The sequence below is a fragment of the Salmo trutta genome, chromosome 9 (assembly GCF_901001165.1).
Source record: "Salmo trutta chromosome 9, fSalTru1.1, whole genome shotgun sequence".
In the NCBI taxonomy this organism is placed as follows: domain Eukaryota; kingdom Metazoa; phylum Chordata; class Actinopteri; order Salmoniformes; family Salmonidae; genus Salmo; species Salmo trutta.
Window position 1 is genome coordinate 18,871,109 of NC_042965.1, and position 26,558 is coordinate 18,897,666.

The 26,558-nt window shown below is 42.4% G+C and overlaps 1 protein-coding gene across 1 annotated transcript in view; it reads left to right on the top strand.

Annotated features, from left to right (window-relative positions):
• The first annotated feature begins 369 nt into the window (after positions 1-369).
• Positions 370-26,558, top strand: part of bin3 (bridging integrator 3) — a 37,957-nt gene continuing 11,768 nt past the window's right edge. Inside the window, exons 1-6 of the mRNA XM_029762841.1 lie at positions 370-504; positions 8,473-8,521; positions 11,070-11,110; positions 15,824-15,885; positions 20,123-20,259; positions 24,044-24,084. Of these exons, the coding sequence (XP_029618701.1) occupies positions 497-504; positions 8,473-8,521; positions 11,070-11,110; positions 15,824-15,885; positions 20,123-20,259; positions 24,044-24,084 (338 nt within the window). The 5' untranslated portion in view covers positions 370-496. The remainder of the gene's footprint in view (positions 505-8,472; positions 8,522-11,069; positions 11,111-15,823; positions 15,886-20,122; positions 20,260-24,043; positions 24,085-26,558) is intronic.

Here is a 26,558-nt window from a genome sequence, read left to right on the forward strand (position 1 = left end):
ATCTTGTACAACTCTGTGTACTACTCCGTTCTCAGAACAGCGCAAACTGTCTCGAACTAGAATATATATAGATATATTATCTCCATGCTTCCACATCTGGGCTGAAATCAACAGAGACCAGGATGAAATCCTCAAGGTCCTGGATCTCTTTTATTTCTGATCTTTCCTTGATTTGAGCTAATCTATCAGAAGCATAATTTCGTCAAATGTATTTTCTAAACTATAATATAACATTTAAAACAAAAAAAAATACATTCCGAACAGACAATCCCACATAAATAGTTTTATCTCGATCGATCTCTATTTTATATCCATGTTACCCAGTGTGCCGTGCAGGCCTTTCTGCTTTCCGTAGTTAAAATCCCCTTGACCCCCACGTGAACACAAACTACCGTAGCCACTTCCTGATTACCTAATCTATTATTTTGTGTGAAAGGGGATGAGGTTTGCTGAGAGAAAAGCTGCCCGTTGAAACTGGATTAGAAATTCAGACAAAATGAGCTGGTATGTATTTTGACAAGACAGCTAGCTAAACGAAAGACGAATTCACCTTTAAACTAACAGTTTGCCTCGACAAGTGGCAGCTCAATTGTTAGCTAGAGAATTTAGGCTGTGTGGCTTAGCTTTCAGTAAAGTAATCTAGAACTGATCAAGCTTTTTACAAATATATTATACAAATTAGCTATGTAGCTAATGTCGTAATAGATATAGCGAATAGTATGGGTCCAGTTGCCTTGCAAAATCGTCAACTCATTATCAAACGCTAGAATAAGCGCACCTAGCTAGCGACCTAACGTTGGCTATCTATTTACATTCGCAATCTAGCTACCTTAGCAAGCTAGCTGTTGGCTTGCTTACTTCAGCTTGTTAGAGTAAGTAAGCGGCTAACTAACTCTTAACTAATTTAGCTAACCTACCATCTAGTTAGCAGATATCGTTTCGTGCCAGTACTATGAAACGTTAGCTAGCTAAGGAATTTAAATCCGATGTTTACATTGCAACTTTGGAGTTACATTCTTAGCTAACGTTCGCTAGCTGGCTAGGTAAGAAACGTTACCAGCTAGGCAGCAACATTTCACCGTAGCCTAAATGTGTAGATACCCTTACAGGCAATACAGAACAGTACATTTTCCGTACACGTTAGCTAGCCCCCACCCCTTCAGACCTGTCTTTGATATATGTAGGGGACTTATTGGGTAGAGATCTTTGGTCGTTTCTTGTGCTTCTGTGACGGCCCCTCATTTGCATGGCTATAATGTGCCAGTGATGAAATAATCAAGATAGCGTCACCCGGCTGAGGATCAATAGCTGGCAGGCCACGCTTCCATCAGAAGGCACAGCCAATATGACGCGAGTGATTTGACTCAGGGGTCATTAGAACAATCACACTCCTAATGTCCTCAACCAGCCTTCTGTACTCCATGCAATAGCCCCAGTTAATTGTATCCCCTTGCCGATGGCGTACACATTTGTAGTTCCAACGTATTCATTTGTTCTAGCTGTAGCAGCATCATTTCTGTATTTGTATCATGCAGAGCCAGTAGCTGTGATGGTAAATAAGATTGTTGTTTCTCCGGGCATGCATACCTCTAGACTAGAGTGATGTCTGTAAGGAAAAAGCTTAGTCCTTGATTCTTGGACAATATACTTTATAAATGCCTCATTAGCTTAGTTCAACTGTCCTACCACATCAGAATCCAAATATAAGCTTTCTTTAATCCAATGTTTGTAAACAATGTAAATGTAAACACTGTATAGAAACACACAGTTATAACTATAATTTTGATATCATGGTTGTCAGTCCTTGCATCCGTAGCCCAGCTTGAATTTGAGTTGTTACGTTTCTCCAGCCCTATCCCTCAGCTTTTTACCAAAACAGTGGTGGGGTGCCTGCTTTATTGTTTCAACTGAAGTTTGCCCCTTTAAGCAGTAGGCCTACACCTAGCCAGGACAAACGTATTATCACGATTTTACTAATCACAACATCAAAAAAATTAAGTTGTTTTTACCTGATAAAGTAGAATCCTGTTGGAAAATGTTAGGTACCATTTATATTCCCAAAACATACATTGAGATTTATACTGTTGCTGCTTCCTGTTGTCATGGCTTTTTGATGTAAAACACCTGTTTTATATGTCCAAATTCATAATAATGCTGAAATAAGTTGTGATATTTTGAGAACCAATACATGAAACATACTCCCTACACACACACGTGCCACACTTGTTCAGATTACTTGTATTTTGTTAAATTAGTACCTTTACTACCTTAAACTGCACACGCACCAATATTTACCAAGCGGTCACTCAAGACTGGAAATTATCAGCTTGTTCTACTGTAATCAATAGCGTGTGCAAATCACTCAAATTGATATTGTATTGAAATCAATGGAACTGGGACAATAACCGCGGCGACATGTACAGTTTGCGCTCTTCAAACAGATAAACCTTAATGAACATATGTCTGTTGATGGATGACAACCTGTCGTAGGCATTTATCAATATATCTCTGTATGGAAATTATTTTTGCACGATGGCCAATACGGAAAGCAAACAACACTTTTTTGACTGGATAATTTAAATGAATTACTACCTCAGGTCAATTTCTAAATAGCGACGGGTTGGCTTTCATTTGAATGATAGGTTAAAGGCTCTTTGCAGTCCAAAATGCGATTTTCCTGTGTTTTGTAGATACACTACCGTTCAAAAGTTTGGGGTCACTTAGAAATGTCCATGTTTTTGAAAGAAAAGCAAAACATTTTGTCCATTAAAATAACATCAAATTGATGCGAAATACAGTGTAGACATTGTTAATGTTGTAAATGACTATTGTAGCTGGAAACGACAGATTTTTAAAAATGGAATATCTACATAGGCGTACAGAGGCCCATTATCAGCAACCATCACTCCTGTGTTCCAATGGCACGTTGTGTTAGCTAATCCAAGTTTATAATTTTAAAAGGCTTATTGACCATTAGAAAACCCTTTTACAATTATGTTAGCACAGCTGAAAACTGTTGTTCTGATTAAAGAATCAATAAAACTGTCCTTCTTTAGACTAGTTGAGTGTCTGGAGCATCAGCATTTGTGTGTTCGATTACAGGCTCAAAATGGGCAGAAACAAAGCCCTTTCTTCTGAAACTCGTCAGTCTATTCTTGTTCTGAGAAATGAAGGCCATTCCATGCGAGAAATTGCCAAGAAACTGAAGATCTTGTACAACTCTGTATACTACTCCCTTCTCAGAACAGCGCAAACTGGCTCTAACTAGAATAGAAAGAGGAGTGGGAGGCCCCAGTGCACAACTGAGCAAGAGGACAAGTACATTAGTGTCTAGTTTGAGAAACAGATGCCTCACAAGTCCTCAACTGGCAGCTTCATTAAATAGTACCCGCAAAACACCAGTCTCAAAGTCAACAGTGAAGAGGTGACTCCGGGATGCTGGCCTTCTAGGCAGAGTTGCAAAGAAAAAGCCATATCTCAGACTGGCTAATTACAAAGAAAATATTAAGATGAGCAAAAGAACAGACACTGGACAGAGGAACTCTGCCTCGAAGGCCATCCGCAACTGAGGTTGGAATAATACTGTGAAACTGAGAATGAGGATGCCCTTTAATAAGAAATTACTTCATAATATTGAAATAAAAATGGCTGCATAGGACCTTTTAACCGTCAAATCCATGAATTCATGTGAGGCCAGAGACATTTATGGGAAGCCACCGTGGTCTGAAAATGACAGCTGCATTCTAAGTCCCACTACAGACTTGCACGTATGACAAAAACACTGTTACTAAACCAAAGATATTCATCTGTTTTATGCAATCAATTTTGTGAGATCGTGATGATAAACTTTAATACTAACATCACCAATCTGAGGTAAAAAGGGTGTTTATTTCTTGTAATTCTTGTGTGAAAACATTAGTCTGTGTAATGTAACACGTTCTGTCCACCATAGGGAAATTAGCGTTATATAACAATTAAATATGTCGATTCAATATTTTTATGTATGATAGTAAATGTAGCCATGAAGTGATGCACCTGGTCAGCAACAATGTTCAGATACGCTGTGGTGTTCAAACGTTGCTCAATTGGTATTAAGGGACTTAACGTGTGCCAGGAAAACATTCCCCACACCATTACACCACCACCAGCAGCCTGTACCGTAGACACTGTTACACCAAATCCTGACTCTGCCATCAGCATGACGCAACAGGGACTGGGATTCGTCAAGCCAGGCAATGTTTTTCCACTCCTCAGTTGTCCGGTGTTGGTGATCGCGTGTCCACTGGAGCCGCTTCTTCTTGTTTCTAGCTGAAAGGAGTGGAACCCGGTGTGGTCGTCTGCTGCAATAACCCATCCGTGACAAGGACTGACGAGTTGTCCTTTCCCGAGATGCCGTTCTGTTCACCACTGTTGTACTGCGCTGTTATTTGTCGGTTTGTGGGCCTCCTGTTAACTTGCATGATTCTTGCCTTTCTCCTTCAACCTCTCTCATCAACGAGCTGTTATTACCCACAGGACTGCTACTGACTGGATGTTTTTTGTTTCTCGCACCATTCTTGGTAAACCCTAGACATTCCAGGAGGCCAGCTGTTTCTGAGATACTGGAAATTGTGCACCTGGCACCAACGATCATACCACGCTCAAAGTCGCTTAGGTCACTCGTTTTACCCATTCTAACATTTAATCGAACAGTAACTGAATGCCTCGATGTCTGCCTGCTTTATATAGCAAGCCACGGCCGTGTGATTCACTGTCTGTTGGAGCGAATCATTTTCTTGAACGGGTGGTGTATGTAATAAACTGGCCACTAAGTGTATATCTTCCTACTTTAACATGGAGAGAGTTAAAAATGCTCCTAAGCTCCTAAAATATAACCAGGCACCCTAGACTAGACGGTCCATAGGGTCTGTGCAGCAGGCTGAACATTTGACATCCCTACTACACCATCAGCCATATTGTTGTGTGAACCACAGTAGAACTCTGGGGAAAATTGGGACTATTGTGCTTCATTTTATAAGAAAATAGTTAGGGCTATAATTTTGTAAGGACACTTAGGCTAAATATAAAAAATGAAGGCCTAAGACTTTCTTTAATTTGGCCCTTGCCTACTCCTTGATTAATGAAGTGAAAGTATGCCTTATGCCTATAAGTTTATTGACCTATAGGCTAAGCACTGTATTGCTGTTTTGAATTCAAGTATTGGAACATGTCCAAAGATGCTAAACATGATCATTTTTTACCTGATATTTATTCTATAGAATAATCCCCCAAAACATGCCATCTTATTTCTCAGTTGTTGTACCTGAAATCAAGGCCTAACCTATTGTAGTTTGAGCACAATGTGGTGCTGTTGTTGTGCTTGGCTTGCTGTAATCACGGTGCAGTGTTCACTTAGACTAATAAGCTGCAAGTCTGTCCATAGGGGAGAAGGTTGTGCTCTCTAGTTAGCCTACCTAATGTAGCTCTGTGCAAGCTGTGTCTTTCCTGCCCTTCTTTGAGTAGGTCATGGGATCAGGGCTTACAGCTAACCAAAGTTTCTAAATGTACAGGCCTCTACTAAAATGGCACAGTGTGTGAAGAAACATAACAAACGATTCCCACAGCATACACCATCCTCCTTCCTCTACCCCTCTATATAGCCTACCATTCTCTGGATCGCTTTGGGAATTTGAGCAAATAAGGTAGTGTCCACATAGGCTAAGCATACTTATTAACAACAGCAGTCTATGACCTATTGTGTTACAGTGGGCTAGATTGTATGTTGTACTTGGCCAAGATCTTTTGTATTGAAGGGTTAAAGATATAGCCTAGATTACAGTCAGGGTGTTTTGCAAGAGCTCTAGCAGGCCTTGTTGCCTTAATGATCTTCCCTTCTTTATTGGAAAGTTACTGCATGTTTAACAAACAGTTGACATATCATAATAGTCCTTGCGAAGTCTCCAGATTGTTGCTCAGATAGTTACTACTGCCATAGTGGTCTGGTGATGCGTTGCATGTAGTAAAATGAGTCACCCTGTGGACCACAGGAATTTCAGTGGGTGACAAAATGTAGTTTTCCATGATGGTGTTGGCACATCAGAAGTATGACATAGGTGAAAGTATGTTTTCCTCCTGAAATCAGCCATTTCAACCTTAGAAGTTGGACTTGATCTGATATGACACAGTGGTTTATGAATGGGATACATTCATTTTTTTTCTTAACATTGCTTTACTCTAGGAGTCATAAAGGGAATCAAAGATCATTTTTCTCCTAGAGCTTTACCAGGGTTAGTTTGACAGGGACTTAATACTCCCTCCTGCCAGTGAAAACAGCCTTTCTGTTGTAATTTGGATTAAGCCAATTTTACTGTTGCCTCCCTTGGCTGTATTGGGATTTCTGATTGAGCCGTCATCTAAGGGAACTGCCACACACACGTCAGTGGCGTTTCCTGGTTGCACAACGCTGCCCTACCTCACACCCTCTCCTTTCCATCTCATTAGTCTACACACCTTTCTTTTGACGCAGCTGCTGCCTCACTGAGCCTGTCAACGGCAACCGTCCATCATGTGCCTTGGATGTTGTTAGTGTCACATCAATGACATCCTACAGCCATGTGCAGTGGCTATATAAAGACAAAGTTTTCTTCCTCATGGATTCTCCATCATTCTGGTGATTTAAGTAACAACTTATGTAGCGAGTCATGGTTATGAAAGTTGGTTTCAGGTGGATAAAAAACTGATGGCATTAAGAAAAGGTGCCGTTACCTATCAAAACTAGCATCAGATGTCACAGTGTAGGCCTATTTTACGTATCAGCGTTTCCCCTAGGACTTTTTTCAGCAGTGGTGGCAAGGGTAGGGGGATGCATTAGAGGTTAACACAGGGGAGTGAAAATCCATTCCTTTCTCTTCTTATCCTGTCAAAATGTTTCCCTTACTTTGTTTAAAAGTTATAACCCCAGAACTTTCGGGTCCCATCCTGATAAAATCATTCCCGCCCGTGCTCATTTCTACGCACAGAAATCAGAAATAACTTCCTCCGTTAGCCGCTCATCTGTCTTTCCCGCGCTCTGTGTGTGAGTAGCCATAGCAACTGCTCCATTTGGCAGCTGCTCAACGCTCACGAGACAGTGCCTGCCCTACACACACGGCTGATAACAACCACATTACGAGATTTTGGCAATGAAGGCAGACCTTACACTTACCCAGAGTCGGATGAACGCAATTCCTCTCTTGCAAGCTTCGTCATTCACTGACCCATGTTGGCATCTGAGGTAAAGTAGTGACTGTGCAGTGATGCGTGAGAGTGAGCTGATGATAGGGGGGATGGGAGAAATGACCATTTTATATTTTATAGATTTTTATTAAGTAAACTATATTAGGGCTACATCATTTTTATTCATTTTTATCAAATTGTATTGGTCACATACACATATTAAGCAGATGTTATTGCGGGTGTAGTGAAATGCTTGTAAGAACAATAACTATTTATGTGCTGTTCGTTCCTGTGGACTGTCGATCCTGTCCCGAACTTGACTCTAGAACTTAACTCCCATTCCTGCCGGAATCCCGTGGGATCTGCAGGAATCCTGTTCCCGTGTCAACCTCTAGTGTGCATTGCTACTAGTGTTAGCGCAATGACATGCTAGCTGTTCCCATAGACTTCCAGTCATTTGAGCCAACGACTCCATATAAAAGCTTGTCTCGGACTTAAATATATTTATCTTTTTTTTTTATTACATAATTTTTGGCAGCAGCGGCATGAATTTAATTAATATAGAGGAAAATTGCATATGGATGTAGCCTAATGCTTAATCTAACCACATAACCATTACACCATTAATACAATTTGGGAATCTTGAAATCTTCTATCAAACGATGAGTAGGCTAACCTTGGATCTTGTCATCATACTGGCGTTGAAGTTTTTAATAAACCATAGGCTTAGTTCTGTAGACTGACTGGGGGCTGTCAGGAGTGCAGAGTGATGCATTGTGAGCTGCCTCTGCAGTCTCAATTCACAGCAATCTGTCAGGCTATGGCCATTATATCAAATCAAATCAAATGTGCGCCTGTGTTTGATGTGGGCCTGTGTTTGATGGGGGGGGGAGTTGCAAGTTGCAGGAAAGCCACTAGGAGCAGAGGGAACTGCAACTTCTAATTAGTGATATACGCTAGCAATGGAAGCCAGATGTGGTGACAGGAAGTCAAGGCACAGGGCTCCTGAAACGCACTTCACAAGGCCAGGGGTTAACAGCATTGCATTTGGCTGTCTGTGACTGAGCCATAGGATACACTTGTTCACTTGGTCCCAGTTCACAACACATTATTACCTACCAGTCAGAGTACCTGCTGTGGTCTGCCAGCCCTTTAAAATGCCTCTCATTTCAGTTAAATGTCTGTGTTTGGATGTGTTAGATTGTCTTTGTGATGTGCAGAATGTGGTTGTACATGTATGTGTCTGTCCCACCAATTGATCATGTTGTCTGCTTCCAGGATGCCCTTCAAGATTGGACAACCAAAAAAGCAGATTGTTTCCAAAACAGTAAGTGTTCAGTATTCTCTCCTCTCCCTGTCCCTAATTTACAAAAGCGACCTAACATGCCAAAATAAGAGCCTCATATTAGTGTTGCACCTTCAACACCAATGAAACCAGACAATAGATTATGAAATCATGTATAATTTCGCTAGACACTCACTACCAGGCTTTATTTAGCTTGTTGTTGTATAGAGGCATACTGGGATCATGCGACAATTCACTGTTTTACTGATGCGTGAGAGACTTTCAGACTGCAACAATCCAAGCTTGATATTTGTACTTCTTTAATGGGCTAAGGCTAGGCACTCTGGCCCAACCAATTAAAAATAGGCATTTGCATTTTGTTGTGAGAAATGTATGCTATGTGTTTTAAATATGAGTGTCGTGGTGGCTCTGAAAAATGCTGTGGTGGCTCTGGAAGAGGATCGACATTTTCTTCTGGAAGACAAATTCAGTTTTAGCTTTTAAACCATGGATTTAGCTTTGAGGGCGAGCACCCCTATCCACACACTGTACTGGGTAGTGAAGGAGTTAGGCTTAATTCATGTCTATGTGGCCTTGGAGTGACTCCATAAACCTCACACAATGTTTCAGGTCCCACAGAATTTAATGGACAGCAGTTACCCAGCTTCTACTTCCAATCATTGATTCTCCAAAGGAGCCTATAATCAGCACATTCAGAAATGTTGTTTAAAAATGTGGAGGAAACCCAAAGGAAGTCCCTCATCCTGACCAACTACATTTTTAACTTGTTACCCTTGGATTTTCTGAAATATCTTGATATTGTATAAGGCGTATGAGTCTAGGTTCACAAAATGAGCATAGTGTACTAGAGGTAACCACCAGTAAATTGTCAGACAAGTTACTGTACCTTCATCAATGAACCTGGGCAAGTAAGTCTGTGGGGTGTCAATTTGTCCAAATCATATGAGGGGGCAGAGGTTGCTGCCAGTGTGTGGGCACCCTCCTTAGGGGAAAACCACTTCCACAGTAATTTGTCTGACTGTGGCCCAGCAGCAGCAGACAGTAAGAACGGGCTCCTGGGTAGCTTCCTGTGACATCCCAGGCCAGACCCAGGGAGTGGGCTAGAGTACAGGGAGCCCTGTGGACAGCCCTCCCTCCGGTGACAGACTGGCAGCTGCCTGTTTATCCAGAAGCCCACAGAACCACAAAAAAGAAACCCCTGCTACCTCCATAATCAGCACTAGCCTGTTCAATCAGTCTAGTCTGATCTGAGGCAGAGGAGGGTGTGGGCTTTCAACCAGACCTCTAGAACTAAAAACATGAAACAAATTAGAGGAACTGGAATGACTTCTAATTGTCCAAGGACCAGGGGGAGCCAGTCTGTGCTCAGATTATGGGTTTATTGTTGGGCATTTCCATTGAAAAGGACCCATGAGCACAAGTTCCATATCATATTGGGTGTCAAATGAAAGCCAAGGGTAGGGTTGCAAAGGGAGGGTATATTACTGGAAACTTTTGAAGTTTACCAGTAAACTACCATAATTTTGGTATCTTTCAAGGATTTTAAGTAATCAATCACAAGACATCTAGTGGCCCTTTTGGGTACTTCAGATTATCACAGGTGTCTAATTATCTTTGGCCCTCTGTGTGGCCTTATCACATGTAAAATGTCTGAAATAATTCAAAAAAATTGAATGACAAAGCTGTAAAATATTATCCTAAATATAAACCATCAACATAACGAATACCATTGGTGTTTAAATTAGGGTTTCAGCAAATATCAAATAATATATTTTTTTGAAACTTATTTATTTTACTATGTCTATGTATTTGTTGTCAATGTTTTGGCGTCAATCTGGTGGCAGTTGTGAAAAAAGTCAATAGTTGCAGAGTTAATAGAAAATAATGCCATTGTTGATTTGGTGTTTTTTTTCATTAATTAGGCTATTTTCTCTTGAACCATATGGTCTATCTACTAAAAACTCATAGACAATATGAACACAGATATAAAAAATTAATGCTACTGTATATATTAATAATTTAAAAAAAGTTATTCAAGTATAAATTACCGAAGTTACAGTAGATTGCCTTTCTGTTAATTAACAAAATTACTGAAGATTCCGGTAACTTTAGTAAATTACCAGTAGCTTTGCAACCATAGCTAAGAGCCTATATTTTGGGGAAATTAAGGCATAGTATGCTCTGTGATTTCAAAACTTGTGGAACATGAGAATGACTTTCATATACATTACCAGTCAAAAGTTTGACACACCTACTCATTCAAGGGTTTTTCTTTATTTTGACTATTTTCTACATTGATGTCTTCACTATTATTCTACAAACTATGAAATAACACACATTGAATCATGTATTAACCAAAAAAAGTGTTCAACAAATCAAAATATATTTGAGATTCTGAGTCAAAGCGTAATTCTGTTGCTGTGTAATTGACCTGTCTCTCCAATAGCAGGGATATTTAGTATTCGGTAAGCACATGTTAGGACTATAATGGAACAACATTGACTGAACAGACATGAACACAAAGATGATAATGTTGTATCTAACAATGAGTTTCAATGTGTTTTTACAGGTTGAAAGAGACTTTGAACGAGAATATGACAAGCTCCAAAAGTAAGTTTGTTAAAGATTTAATTTGTGCTCAGTTTCCCAGATGTATTGACTGTGCATCATTATTGCAGATGAACACTGAACTGACACAGAATACAAGGCATTATGACTGCTATTTTAAGGGCAAATATTCCATTGATTTGTGGAGGTGAACACACATGCGTGTTCTCTCTCAGGGCTTTTAGGCTTCCACATCAACATTTAAATAATTGTTTTCAACGGGAAAGACAATCTTTCACATCTCTCTTTTCAGACCCATGCAGAACTGAGTTGGGTTACACAATATAGATTATTTGTGTGTAACTAAGTAGAGAAGTGTTCAAAGCATTCTGTTGCCCAAGACCTTCCGTGAGCTAGCACATAAGAGGCCCTCCCCTGCTGTGTGTCTTAGGTTAAAGAGACTCCCCGATGGGCCTGCAGACTGAGTGGGAGCGCTTCAAGGTTTCGTTGAGTAGGAGACATGGCACCACAATATACCTTACACATGATGAGTAAGAGGAGCAGGCATATACAGACGTCTTGGCACTCCCTTCTGATCCATATCAGGAACTCTTAGTGGACGGAATTCTGCCATCTAGCTCTTTGGACTGTTGTTGAATTCAATATTTCTATTAATTTGAGTGGAAATATAACCAGTGTCATTTAAAAGACCTCTCGGGGTCCAATTTGCTAATTATTTTATCATCCAGTGTCTTCCACGTTAAGTCTTGCATCTCTAATCCCAGAGAAGTATTTTTAATTGATTTTTACCTGAGATCAGCTGCTAATTCCATACTCCTATGGCATTATACCATAGCAGCAGGGAGTGTAGAGAGGCTGGCTGTTGGCGGCAGTAGAGGGCAAACTGTTGGGGCACACAGCGGTGAGTAGCAGCAGCTGCTTCAGCAGGCATCCATTAACACCTTGTAGGAACAGACCTCTGGCACACCTGGCCGACATCCAGAAGAGCCCTCCTCAGCCTTCACACTCTCCTGCCTCCTGTCAGATAAAACAGATTGGACAAGGAAATGGGAAAAGCGTTGTTGTTTTTTCAGTCCCCCTCCCTTAATGAATCCCTGAAAACTAATGTGTCAGCAGTCTCCTGGGAGTTGCTAAACAGTCCCTCGTTTCCCTTAATTGATATAATGAACGACACACGATACAGCCTCCGTACTCTCATAATTGCCATTTTAACACCCATCATTTGAATGAATTTGGAGGGATGATTAAAGACATAAATGCTTATATGCCAGAATTTAGTTGACCGAAACATGAAGCAATCCTAGTATTTTTTTATTAGCTAAAGGGATGTCATAATAATGTGTTTTATATAAAATCAATGGAATTTGTAATCCTATTGAATGTCCCAGTTCATACATACAGTGCCTTCTGAAAGTATTCAGATCCCTTGACTTTTTCTGAATTTTGTTACGTTACAGCTAGTGATGCACCGATGTGCCATTTTTGGCCGATACCGATATCCAATATTTTCCTTGCCAAAAAAAAACTAAACGGTACCAATAATCGATATTACATTTTTTTGCAGCCTTTTAAGCATTCTAGTACAGTTAACTAGTTAACACACACACATGGACGCAGCGGTCTAAGGCTCAGTGCAAGAGGTATCACTACAGTCCCTGGTTCGAATCCGGGCTGTATCACATCCGGCCATGATTGTGAGTCCCATAGGGACTCACAATCACAATTGGCCCAGCGTCGTCCGGGTTTGGCCAGGATAGTCTGTCATTGTAAATAAGAATTTGTTCTTAACTGACTTGCCTAGTTAAATAAAGGTTACACACACACCACACTAACCAAAAAGTTATTTTGTTGGCAGTTACATATGTCCCCATTACCAGTAAAACATAATCAAAACCTATTTCTTTCACTTACTTGCTGTGCGGTTTCATTGTTCAGTCGTTTCATTCTCAACCAGGATTTCTATGGAACGCCGTTTGGGACTTTGCGTGTCAAAAAAGAAAACAGTGACCAGTAGATAACACTCTTTGACGTGTCAGATAAGCTTGTTGACCAATCAGGACCTGAATATGACTGCACGTCACATAATAATTTAACGTGTTCATACATTTTTTACATAGTGTAATAACTATCACTGGTATTTCATGCCACAACGCTTCATCAATACGTATGCTACGATGCTGGTAATGTTATCTCGCGCACCTACAGTGCTGGTCATAAAAAAAAAGCTAGCTAGCTCATAGATGCAAACAATGTTCTTCCCCAAAAACATAGCAAATCAACAATCTGTTTCAGTAGCTATAGTTAGCTAGCTAACTATATAGCTAGGTGTCATCATCTAAAATAACCCTAATTTAAAAGACCAGTTTTTATTTGATTAATGGTCGGACCCATCTATGTGAAGCTAGCCACAATAAGGATTAGCCGCAATAGTGGACTTTGCGGTTAGCCTTTAAAATAAAAGTATGGCATAGGTACCAAGCTAAAGCTAGCTACCCCAGAAGTTGCGGTCGAACAAAAGATGTGTTATTACCAACGCGGTATTGTAAACACATCGTTCGTGGCCACTGTTTGTTTGTTTGCAGACTTTTTCTGTACAGCTTTGACAGTGCTACAGTATCTTTTTTAACATGCAAAGACCCAAACGGCGTTCCATAGTATGTATGTCTTGAAGCTAACAGCAGTGACGCTATTACTGTGTAACTCCGCTAGGGCAACATCTGACAAATGGCGCACTTGGTAGTGTGTACCGGTGCTCGACCAGTCGGCGAAGCCAACATCACCCACGACAGAGAACGGTTGATTGTCAAGGGCAATGAATTCCATTATCTTGGCTTTAATGGATTTCGCCTTTTGAGTTCTCTCGCAGAAATGTTCTTACTCTTTCAAATGACTGCTCGACTTGTTGACGGCTCGATCCACACAGCAGACATTGTGAGCTAGGTTATGAATGCTGTGTTGCACGTGTAGCGCAAACTGCGCTATATAGGTATGCACGTCAGCTTCAACATCGGCGTTAAACTAGACATCTAGTTGACCGATATATCATGCATCCCTTATTCTAAAATGTATGAAATGCAATTTTTTCCTCATCAATCTACACACACTACCCCATAATGACAAAGTGAAAACAGGTTTTTAGAAATACCTTTATTTGAGCTCACTTGCATCCTGTTTTCATTGATCATCCTTGAGATGTTTCTTCAACTTGATTGAAGATAAATTCAATTGTTGGACATGATTTGGAAAGGCACACACCTGTCTATATAAGGTCTCATAGTTGACAGTTCATGTCAGAGCAAAAACCAAGCCATGAGGTCGAAGGAATTGACCTCAGAGACAGGATTGTGTTGAGGCACAGATTTGGACACCAAAACAGTATTGAAGGTCCCCAAGAACTCAGTGGCCTCCATAATTCTTAAATGGAAGAAGTTTGAAACCACCAAGACTCTTCTTAGAGCTGGCCGCCCGGCCAAACTGAGCAATCGGGGAGAAGGGCCTTGGTCAGGGAGGTGACCAAGAACCCGATGGTCACTCTGACAGAGTTCCTCTGTGGAGATGGGATAACCACCTCTGCAGCACTCCACCAATCAGGCCTTTATGGGAGAGTGGCCAGATGGAAGCCACTCCTCAGTAAAAGGGGCATGACAGCCCCCTTGGAGTTTGCCAAAAGTCACCTAAGGGACTCTCAGACCATGAGAAACAAGATTCTCTGGTCTGATGAAACCAAGATTGAACTCTTTGGCCTGAATGCCAAGCGTCACGTCTGGAGGAAACCTGATACCATCCCTACGGTGAAGTAAGATGGTGGCAGCATCATGCTGTGGGGATGTTTTTCAGCGGCAGGGACTGGGAGACTGGTCAGGATCGAGGGAAAGATGCCGGAGCAAAGTACAGAGAGATCCATGATGAAAACCTGCTCAAGACCTCAGACTGGTGCGAAGGTTCACCTTCCAACAGGACAATGACCCCTAAGCAACAGCCAAGACAACTCAGCAGTGGCTTCGGGACAAGACTCTGATTGTCCTTGAGTGGCCCAACCAGAGCCCGGACTTGAACCCAATCGACATCTCTGCAGAGACCTGAAAATAGCTGTGCAGCGACGCTCCCCATCCAACCTGACAGAGCTGGAGAGGATCTGCAGAGAAAAATTGGAGAAACTCCCCAAAAACAGGTGTGCTAAGCTTGTAGCATCATACCCAAGTAGACTCAAGGCTATAATCGCTTCCAAAGGCGCTTCAACAAAGTATTGAATAAAGGGTCTGAATCTTTTTGTAAATGTGATATTTCAGTTTTTTTATTTTTAATACATTTGCAAAAGATTCTAAAACCCTGTTTTTGCTTTCTCATTATGGGGTATTCTGTGTAGATTGATGAGAAAAAAAACAATTCAATCATTTTAAAAATAAGTAACATAATTATGAAAAAGTCAAGGGGTCTGAATAATTTCCGAATGTACTGTAGGTTATTTTGCAGGTGTTTATTTGTAGCATTCTCGTTCGACTGAGATCCCAGTAAGACTGTCAGTGAGCTGTGTATAGGCATTAGTGATTTGATCAGGCTGCACACAGTGGACCCTTTTTCTGTACTGCCCTCTGCCTACCCTAGCTGCTGAATGCAAACACATGATCCTACTGTCAGTTTGCTCTGTGGATGCTTAACTGTACTTGGACCGATACTTACCAAATGTTATATGCTGTATTATTGTGATATCCAAGAACGTGAACTGAAAAAAACTACATTTCCCTTATTTTACAGGTTGGAAGATCAGACAAAGAAGCTCCACAAAGACATGAAGAAAAGCACAGAGGCTGATATAGGTGTGTTGTTGACACATTGTTTTATACACTGCTCAAAAAAATAAAGGGAACACTTAAACAACACAATGTAACTCCAAGTCAATCACACTTCTGTGAAATCAAACTGTCTACTTAGGAAGCAACACTGATTGACAATACATTTCACATGCTGTTGTGCAAATGGAATAGACAACAGGTGGAAATTATAGGCAATTAGCAAGACACCCCCAATAAAGGAGGGGTTTGGCAGGTGGTGACCACAGACCACTTCTCAGTTCTTATGCTTCCTGGCTGATGTTTTGGTCACTTTTGAATGCTGGCGGTGTTTTCACTCTAGTGGTAGCATGAGACGGAGTCTACAACCCACACAAGTGGCTCAGGTAGTGCAGCTCATCCAGGATGGCACATCAATGCGAGCTGTGGCAAGAAGGTTTGCTGTGTCTGTCAGCGTAGTGTCCAGAGCATGGAGGCGCTACCAGGAGACAGGCCAGTACATCAGGAGATGTGGAGGAGGCCGTAGGAGGGCAACAACCCAGCAGCAGGACCGCTACCTCCGCCTTTGTGCAAGGAAGACCAGGAGGAGCACTGCCAGAGCCCTGCAAAATGACCTCCAGCAGGCCACAAATGTGCATGTGTCTGCTCAAACGGTCAGAAACAGACTCCATGAGGGTGGTATGAGGGCCCGACCTCCACAGGTGGGGGTTGTGCTTACAGCCCAACACCGTGCAGGACGTTTGGCATTTGCCAGAGAACACCAAGATTGGCAAATTCGCCACTGGCGCCCTGTGCTCTTCACAGAGGAAGCAGGTTCACACTGAGCATGTGACAGACGTGACAGAGTCTGGAGACGCCGTGGAGAACGTTCTGCTGCCTGCAACATCCTCCAGCATGACCGGTTTGGCGGTGGGTCAGTCATGGTGTGGGGTGGCATTTCTTTGGGGGGCCGCACAGCCCTCCATGTGCTCGCCAGAGGTAGCCTGACTGCCATTAGGTACCGAGATGAGATCCTCAGACCCCTTGTGAGACCATATGCTGGTGCGGTTGGCCCTGGGTTCCTCCTAATGCAAGACAATGCTAGACCTCATGTGGCTGGAGTGTGTCAGCAGTTCCTGCAAGAGGAAGGCATTGATGCTATGGACTGGCCCACCCGTTCCCCAGATCTGAATCCAATTGAGCACATCTGGGACATCATGTCTCGCTCCATCCACCAACGCCACGTTGCACCACAGACTGTCCAGGAGTTGGCGGATGCTTTAGTCCAGGTCTGGGAGGAGATCCCTCAGGAGACCATCCGCCACCTCATCAGGAGCATGCCCAGGTGTTGTAGGGAGGTCATACAGGCACGTGGAGACCACACACACTACTGAGCCTCATTTTGACTTGTTTTAAGGACATTACATCAAAGTTGGATCAGCCTGTAGTGTGGTTTTCCACTTTAATTTTGAGTGTGACTCCAAATCCAGACCTCCATGGGTTGATAAATTGGATTTCCATTGATTATTTTTGTGTGATTTTGTTGTCAGCACATTCAACTATGTAAAGAAAAAAGTATTTATTAAGATTATTTCATTCATTCAGATCTAGGATGTGTTATTTTAGTGTTCCTTTTATTTTTTGAGCAGTATGTTTTGATCAGTCTCTGGAAAAAACATTCCCACTGATCATCTTTTCTTTCATGCACAAATCTTCTTTAAATCATTAGCTTTCTCTCATTCAATTCATCTCTTTCACATGCTCGGCATACATTCACTGACACCTTAATTGTTGTTGCTTGTCAGGTTTTTCAGGGACAATGTCTCTTGTGCAATTTTGGAAAATGATTTTAGCCTAATTTCAGTAGCCCTTAAAAATAAGCAATGTTTCTCACGCTCTTCCTACTCATAACTTTTAGCCTACATTCTGTTTTACATTTCTGCTGCTAAGAAAGATATTTATTTTTTGTTGGAGCTTTTGGAAATGGGTATCTTTGGGAGGAGCAGTAGCAGAAATTGCCCCTGGTAGCGATCTACTCTGAGGGTGGAGAGGGGAAGGATGGGGGAGTGAGGAGCTTCTTCATTTCCTCTGCTTTGTGCTCTGGAATATGGGATGATGCCTCAAAGTATCAGAGCTGTCAACATCTTGTTATAATTAATGGATTCCATCTGTTGCACAGGTCCTTTCACCACCAACTGCCACCAAACAACAAAGAGTGGACCTGCCTGCACAGCACAGTGTGCTCCACACAGCATTTCATAATGGCAATCATTTGTCTAGTCTATTTAAAGTAAGACGATGAAATTGTGGGCTCTTCTGGGGCAAGTCCACAAGTCATTAGAGATTCATCTTTATAGAGTCAGGATATCACTGGCCACAAGCCATTTATACCGTTGGCAACACAAATCTTTATTACCTAACTAAAAATAGAACACACTATGGAATTAAAATTGAACTGTCCAGTGAAAATCCCACTTTTAAAAGTTCATATTCTCATACCTAAATAATGTTGTTGACTCATTCTATACTCATATTTGTGGCCAAAGTATACATTGGAGAAAAAACACTTAAAAAACCCACCTCAAACTTGTATCTCAAACAGACCGTTTAAAAAATGCTTGCTATTTAAGCAATAAGGCACGGGGGGTGTTGTAAAAAGCCAATGTACCACGGCTAAGGGCTGTTCTTATGCGCGACGCAACGCAGAGTGCCTGGATACAGCACTTAGCCGTGGTATATTGGCCATATACCACAAACCCCCGAGGTACCTTATTGCCATTATAAACTGGTTACCAACGTAATTAGAGCGGTAAAAATAAACGTTTTGTCATACCTGTGGTATACGGTCTGATATACCACAGATGTCAGCCGAACCACCCAGTTTATAATTCCTTATAGAACATGTTGTTTGCCAATCAGCAATCTACTCGCAAGAATATTTCTAATGATCGGTATGCGCCCACACCATTTGTTGTTGAGGTATGCCCACACTATTCCAACACAGAAAAGCTGCTTTTTTAACATGCTTAATTACATTTGTTTGTAATGTGTCTTTACCCGATCCTCAGAGCTCAGAGGGCTCAGTTGAGTCTGATGTGGGGGTTTTTATTTTACTTTACGTCTTATCAACTTCTCTGTATGTCCCCAGTGCAGCTAATTTATTTTGACAGTGATGCGGTGATCCGATATGTGCTCTGTGTCAAAGATAAAGTGGCAGGAGTGCAGATGAACAGTAATTGGCGCTGGCACTATAGAAACATTTGCACACATTCCCAGTGCTTTTGTGAATATTCATCACAGCAGCTGAGCCCACCACCCCCTCGACTCTCTCCAACTGATGCTGCTGCTTCTCTATCCTACTTTTCCTTTTCGCTTATTTCACTTTTGTGTCTGTCAAATGCCCACAGTGTCAGTCCTGGCACGGGTGCTCACCTCTGCTGCTAGCCATGCCCATCAAGCATGTCTGGGCCAAATAGTCAAACCAGGCCAAACATTAATAATTACATTTTACATTTTTACATTTTAGTCATTTAGCAGACGCTCTTATCCATTTCATACAATTTCATTAAAAAAAAAATGTTTCTGTGCTGGCCCCCGTGGGAATCGATAATACCGATTTGTACATGTAACTGCCAAAATAATGGAAACACTTGAGTAAATTATATATTTACAAAGTATATTGAAAGCAGGTGCTTTCACACAGGTGTGGTTCCATCCCATCATGCTCAGGGGAAGGCTCATGTATAAAAATTCTGGGCAGGTCATTATTTTGGCTACCATGGCTATAGGATTACAATACCCCCATCCACATGGCATGAGAGGTCACTGAATGGTTCGATGAGCATGAAAATGATTTTAACCAAATAACATGGCCATAACAGTCACTAGATCTCAACCCAATGGAACACTTATGGGAGATTCTGGAGCAGCACCTGAGCCAACTTTTACCACCACCATCAAAACACCAAATGATGGAATTTCTCATAGAAGAATGGTGTTGCATCCCTTCAATAGTTTCAGACACTTGTAAAATCTATGTGAAGGTGCATTGAAGCTGCTCCGGCTTGTGGTGACCCAACGTCCTATTAAGACACTTTATTTAGGTGTTTCCTTTATTTTGGCAGTTACCTGTATGTTTCTCCATTCCTCCGTTCTCTATTCGGTTATGGCTTTTTTTTCTTTCTATATCGCTTTCCTTCCCTCCCTTCCCATTTCCCTCTTTTTCAGGACCAGTTTTACCATGTGAATACTAATATTCTCTGCCTGTTCTCTATATATCTTTCAGCGATGTCCAAGGCAGCAGTGAAGATCTCAGGGGACCTGCTCAGTAACCCGCTGTGTGAACAGGACCAGGCCTTCCTGGAGTCCATGACGGCGCTGGACACAGCCATGAAGAGGATGGACTCCTTTAACCAGGAGAAGGTCAGTGTCAGGACCTGTCCGTGCTTCTCTGCCTCACACCACAGCCGAGTCATTCTCCTAGATTGTATTCTAAGTGGGGTGCATCGAAATTGTCTATTGAAACCAAAATGAACTATATACTCTTTTAGACAGGGAGGCCTATACAGTGGTAGGCTGGAGGAGGGTTTCTTCTATCTTTCACAGCTCTACCTATGGGCATTGTATTCAGTATTCTGACAGGTATGCCTCATACGCTCCCCTCTCTTCAAACACTCAAAAGGGCAGAAACCAAAAGGGTTTGATTGGCCTAAGTGTATTTTCATCATTGTCAATATTGCGTAACTGTGTGAACGAGAAAAAAATAATCTCACTCAGCATCTCTTCTCGTCATTTGAAACCGTCTCCAGCAACACACTGGTCTATTAGCTGCTCATCTTTGTCGAATATCAGAGAGCTGTAGATCGGATGCATTTGTGACTCACTAGCGTTTAAAATAACTCGTACTATGGAATAGCTTCACTTGGGAATGTCAAAGGCTGTTTAAATGGGATCTGTTCTCTGCATGATCTTCCCCAGTCCCTCTCTGTGAGCAATTCTGCTTCTGCTCTTAGCTCCTTTATGTTATTTGCCATGTGTGCTTCACATATTTGATTAAAATCATCGCTGCAGGTAATTGCAAAGGAAATCATAGGGTTGGCATTGCATGTGTGTTTCTACAGGGCATTGCACTGTGAGAGGCATCTCTGTTAAGGTAGAGAAGTCAGTCACACAGGGAATCGCACTGATCATCAAGAATGCAGAAGAAAATAAATTGTACAAGACCTGATTCTGCTATAACTTCAGAAGAGTGCTTTTTCCATTAGTGTGCATTTGACTAGTTTTCCCAGCATCCTTTTATTTGCTGGTGGCTTTACCTTGATGTCCCTCTCTGTACATATTCTGAAGATCTCTGTGAATTCCTTTCAAGCGCTCAACAAGGCATTCTTCAAGCAAAGACTAGACATGCACCACGTAAACTGTTGCTCAGATGTAATGAAGATATACAGTAGCCATTTGGAATGACTGGACAAAGTTAAGTGTGGTGACTGTGCTTGTGGTTCACAGCTTGTGACCTATGGTGGGTCGGTTCTTAGTGGTCTGCCAAGAAGAACAGTCCTTCAATTTTGACTGTATTTAATATGGAATGTCTTCTGAAGATTGGAAATGAGTAACATTTTCATACATTTTAACATCAAAATCCTTTCAGCTCAAATTCTGGAATCTTTACAAAAGCAGAAGCATTGCCAATATTTTCTACCCAACTGTTATGAAATGTAGGCAATTAAGAGTATCCATTTTCAGTGTGCTTTTCTCTTTCCTTCTCCACTTCCCTCTTAGTTAAACAGTGTGTCAAGACCCTAAAGGGTAGTTAACATCTCTTACTGTTTTCCTCTGAGCCCTCTTCCCTTTGACTACGCTGATAACCTTCATAGCCTTCACCTCGGCACAACCTGGGAGGCCAGCTTTGCACTACACAGCATTCATCTTGTTGGACTACTTGAGCTTTCCAAATCATCTCGAATTGGTTTTGAGCTGCTTTGAGTCATACGGTCAGGAACAGCTAGATGTCAATGCGGTATTGTATTTTTTTTTTTACATCCCTGGCATTTTGCAGGTCAATAACAAAAGGTGCAGGTTTGCTCTACAGTGTGTAGGAGTGGAGGCGTTGGCTGGCTCCATAGGGTGTAATTTCCTTGCTTGGCTTCATGGCCATGGTCTGCTGGACAGGGCTCCAGCCAGGCAGCATGGAGCCAAATACACCTTCTCACTTCTGGAGGCGAAGCAGCTAGAAAATAATACAAAATACATTATTCTCCATCATATCCAGCATGCTTGTTTTTTTTTTTTCATGATTTTTAAGTGGCCTTCAGAGAGAGTTTTGACATGCAACCCTTCTGTTATCACAAAATGGTACTTGAGTTTAGAGGCCTCCTTTTTCAGCCAGTCTCAGTCAACAAGATGTTTGACATGACCGTGTTCTGCTACAGTATGTCTCTCTGTGCCGCTTAGCTTGGCATTCGTTAAACTGGTTGAAAGCTGACGGCAAAGCATTTCTAGGCCCTTGGTTGGTCAGTTGGTTCAATATTTGGAATATCACCTCAGGAGTCCAGAGTTGTTAAAGCCCAGCGCAGCTCACCAGAATCACACTCCACCAGCTCTCCCTCCAAGCTGGCTGTTCTTCCTTCTGACGGCACCACCAACGACTCAACTGCTCAAGCAAAACAGACACAGAAGCAAACCTTCTTTGCTCGCCTTGGTGTTGAGACGAGATGACTCGCCGCGGGGGCTGCGATTGAGCGAGCGGATAAAACGTGCAGGGATAATGAAGGCAGCAGTGGCCCAGGCCTGTGTGTTTATTTCTAGGGCTGAGGAGGGCGCGGAGCCCCCCGGCACACTGCTGCTGAAGTCAAGCCCTAGTGAAAATGGCGGCTGAGCAGTAGCGGATGCTCCGTTTGGAGGGGTATTGATTTCCTCCGCGATCTGCGTGTATTTTTGGGAGGCCTGTGTGCCGGGATGGCCTCTGCCCCGTGACTCACTCACAGAGACTGCTGCTAGAGCTCCGGCCTCAGGCACTGCTGGGCCTCAGCTGAATAGTCCTGCCCCCCTCTCTGTGGGAAAGGGCAGAGGGTAGAGGGCACCAGCATGCTTAAGCAAATGTGCTGGTGTTGTTCCCCCTGCTTAGTGCATGCGCTCACCTCGGCAGCAGCGCAGCTCCAGCCTTTTCACTCTCCCAGGGAGGGGGGGATGGTGTGAATATGTAAAACAGAGGAAAATGTGAATTCCCATGTACTTATTTGTTATTGGTTCTCTCAAACTACATTCATTCGCGTTATGTATTTGGAAAGATGCCTTGCGATTGTGTGTGTGGGTGTATATTCTCAGAGACTGTCAGGGCATTCACAAAGCTTTGTGTTGTACAGTATTTGCTTCTTATGTTCTGTGATTGACTATCCTTCCAATAACTAGTGAATGATTGATTAGTTGTACTAGGCTCATTGTTCTCATGGAGCTGTCACTTCATGGAGTTGTCTTGCCACTGTTATTCCTCATTGAAATGTTTTGAACGATGCTCTTCACTGGAGTTGTTTGCCGGGTTAACTTAGCGTTCTGTCAGAGACGTAGATCTACGAGTCATTTTGAATCTGCAATGTAAATGACTTTGTAAACTTTATTAAATGTGTGCCAACTTCTGTCGATGAGACTTTGGCACCTGGGCTGGAGGCCTCGAGATGAGATGTTAATTTACTTCCACTTAACAAAGCCCCCCCCCCACCCCCCCCCTGTCGGCGCCGAGAAGGAGAATGCAGGAAAATATAAACTGTTATTGTTAAAATGTTTGTTTGCAAAGAACTTTCATCTTGTAAGGCAGCCCACCCTCCGCAGGATTTGAAATCAGTGGGGCTTAGCTTTCATGTCCGTCCCCTGACAGTTGCATCCTTTTGTATTGTTCAGCTCTATGAATATTCAGGTGTTTCTCCTCGGGGCTTGTGTACAATAAAAGAGTCAACGTCACAAAAGTTTCTTTGCTACCCGCCTCACCTCCCTCCCCTCTATTGTCTTGAGTGCTCTGTTTGAAAATACACAATTGTTGATTTTTTTTATCATGCTGTTAATGAGTGGAACTTGGAGCTATTTTGTATTTTGTTCAACTTAAAGTAATTCACTTTGACAACAAATTTCAAATAATAAAGACATTCCCTTTCAATTTAAGAGAAGTACTTGCACTTTTTAAATGAACGTTTGACCCGTGTTTGTTCGTCCATAGGTGAACCAGATCTCAAAGACGGTGATCGATCCTCTGAAAAAGTAAGTGTCTATCTGGATCTGCACCTCTTCTATTGTCTGCATATTTTTAATACATCACAAGCAGCAGCTGCTGTGTCTTAAAAGCTGCTCTGTCTGTAGAGTGGGAAGGAGCACACACTTAAGGGGAGTTGGAGCTTAGCACTAGCTCCAGAAGGCTCTGTAATAAAGCATAGTCGATAGTAAAACTGGACTGGACTGGGGAGTGTATGGGGCTGCTGTGGTGGTGTGTCTGGAAGAAAGTTTACTTGGTTCCCCTTCCCTACTCTCGCCCCCGTCCGTCCACACACACACACACACACACACACACACACACACACACACACACACACACACACACACACACACACACACACACACACACACACACACACACAGTGCAGAGGCGGTAGAGGGAGTGGTCAGGCCGGGAGCAAGGATCCCACCCATCTTCCGTAGTGCTTGTTAAGGTCCTACTTCCTCCTGCTGACCCCTCCCCGGAGGCCGCTTTTTGGAGCGGGGTGTGTGTGTGTTTGAAAAAGAGAGACTTAATGCGCTTGCCAGTGTCTGTCTGGTGAATTTATGTGTTTAACTTTTTGTTTATAACCACAAATCGGTCTGAAATCCCTGATCTTTTCATATCAGACCCTTGACAAAGTGAACTTTGATGGAACATAAGAATGCTATGAGTTAGTGTATGTGTGCGTGTGCTATTGGCCTCTTCCTCTTGTGTTCTGGTGCCGGAGCTGTGACAGGATGGAATGGTTCTAATTTCCTCTTCCTGGTGGGCGGCAGGCGGACGTGTGGGCAGGCCCTGAATATGGCAGAGGGCCCAGCTTCCTGGGCCAAGGGCAGGAGATTGGCTGGAGAGCAGGACTTGTCTCAGGACAGTACACACATACCGCATTGGACAAACGCATTGTGGGGAGTCACTGTACTAACAGGATGGGCTCTGAGGCCAGATGAAGTTAGCCTCTCACTTATATGAGATTGAAATGGGTCAGGAAGTAGTAGGTTTAGATCTGCATGCATAAACAATGTTTTAAGATGGGGAATACAAGCCGTCAGCCCTTTTGCTGTATATGGCGTTGAAGCACAGCGTAATGTAATTAATCATCGAAGTATAGAGGACTGATCTATTAAGCCACCATACATTAAGCTTCCATTAGTCCGCCAGTAACTGAATGTTGACCATTGTTTCTGAAGTCTCAGTACTCTTTTGATGTTTTTGTGTCGATCTGTAAGAACATGTGTGGAATCTTAAATGGAGTAGAGAATGGTTCGAGCCTGGAAAGTCTCTTAATGGAGGGTTTTATTTGTCCCTTCAATGGGCTGTGTGTGTACGTGCCGGCCGGTGTGTGTTCACATTTAGGCCACACTTAGTTGGGTCATTAACACTCACTGTATTAACACATCCAGGAAATAATGAGCTCAAAAAGGTCAGTCTTTCTTCTCACCCCTCTCCCTTTCTTTCTCTTCCTCTCCCTTTCTCTCTCTCCATCTCTCTCCCTCTCTTTATCTGTCTCCCTCTCCCTCAGTCTCTCCCTTTATCTGTCTCTCTCCGTCTCCATACCTCTAACTCTTTCTCTCTCTCCCCTGTTTTCTCTCTCCATCCCTCTCTCTGTCTCTCTCTCTCCCCATCCATTCAGCGGGATCAGTGAATGACATCAGTCTGTTTATGTGGAGGGAGGGGAGTGTGTGGGCATGAGTCGTTGCTGTTATCTGGGCCTCCTAGCCGAACCCTTTCTGCTCTTTTGGGTAAGACTGAAGGCTCTGTCGTAAAGACATGTGCTCTGGTCCAAGCAGTGGCAGGGCAAACCAGCACTGCTCCTTTAAGCTAGCAAGGCTGGGAAATGGACTTCCCCGACACTCTGGTTAATTTAGCCTGCTTTGGGAGTTACTCAAGGTGCTGTTGGATTTCTGTCGTTGTGAAATAGTAGCAATTAGATGGGTTTTAAAGGGGTGACTCAAAATGACGTAGCCTATAAACTAGCCTACGTTTTAATCACAGAAATGTTTTTTATTTGTATGTTTTTACATTCAGTCTAGACTCAAGCCATCAACCCCCCCCGCCTTATCTGTTTTTTTTTTTGTTGCTCTTGCCTTTTTATATCTGGTGGATCAGGTATCTAGCTTGCGTTAGTCCTCTCACTTTCCATCAACAGAGTCAAAGCATAAGGCATGTTGCGGCAGAGCAGACCTACCCTCTATAAAAACGGAGGTTCTGCTGGCACATATTCAACATACTGTCTCTACCCTTTTTACACTTAGCCTAACCTACACAAGACACAACAAACGGCAAAAACATAAACGCAACATGCAACAATTTCAAAGATTTTACTGAGTTATAGTTCATATAAGCACATCAGTCAATTGAAATCAATTCATTAGGCCCTAATCTATGGATTTCACATGACTGGGAATGTAGATATGCATCTGTTGGTCACAGATACCTTACAAAAATAGGTAGGGGCGTGGATCAGAAAACCAGTCAATAT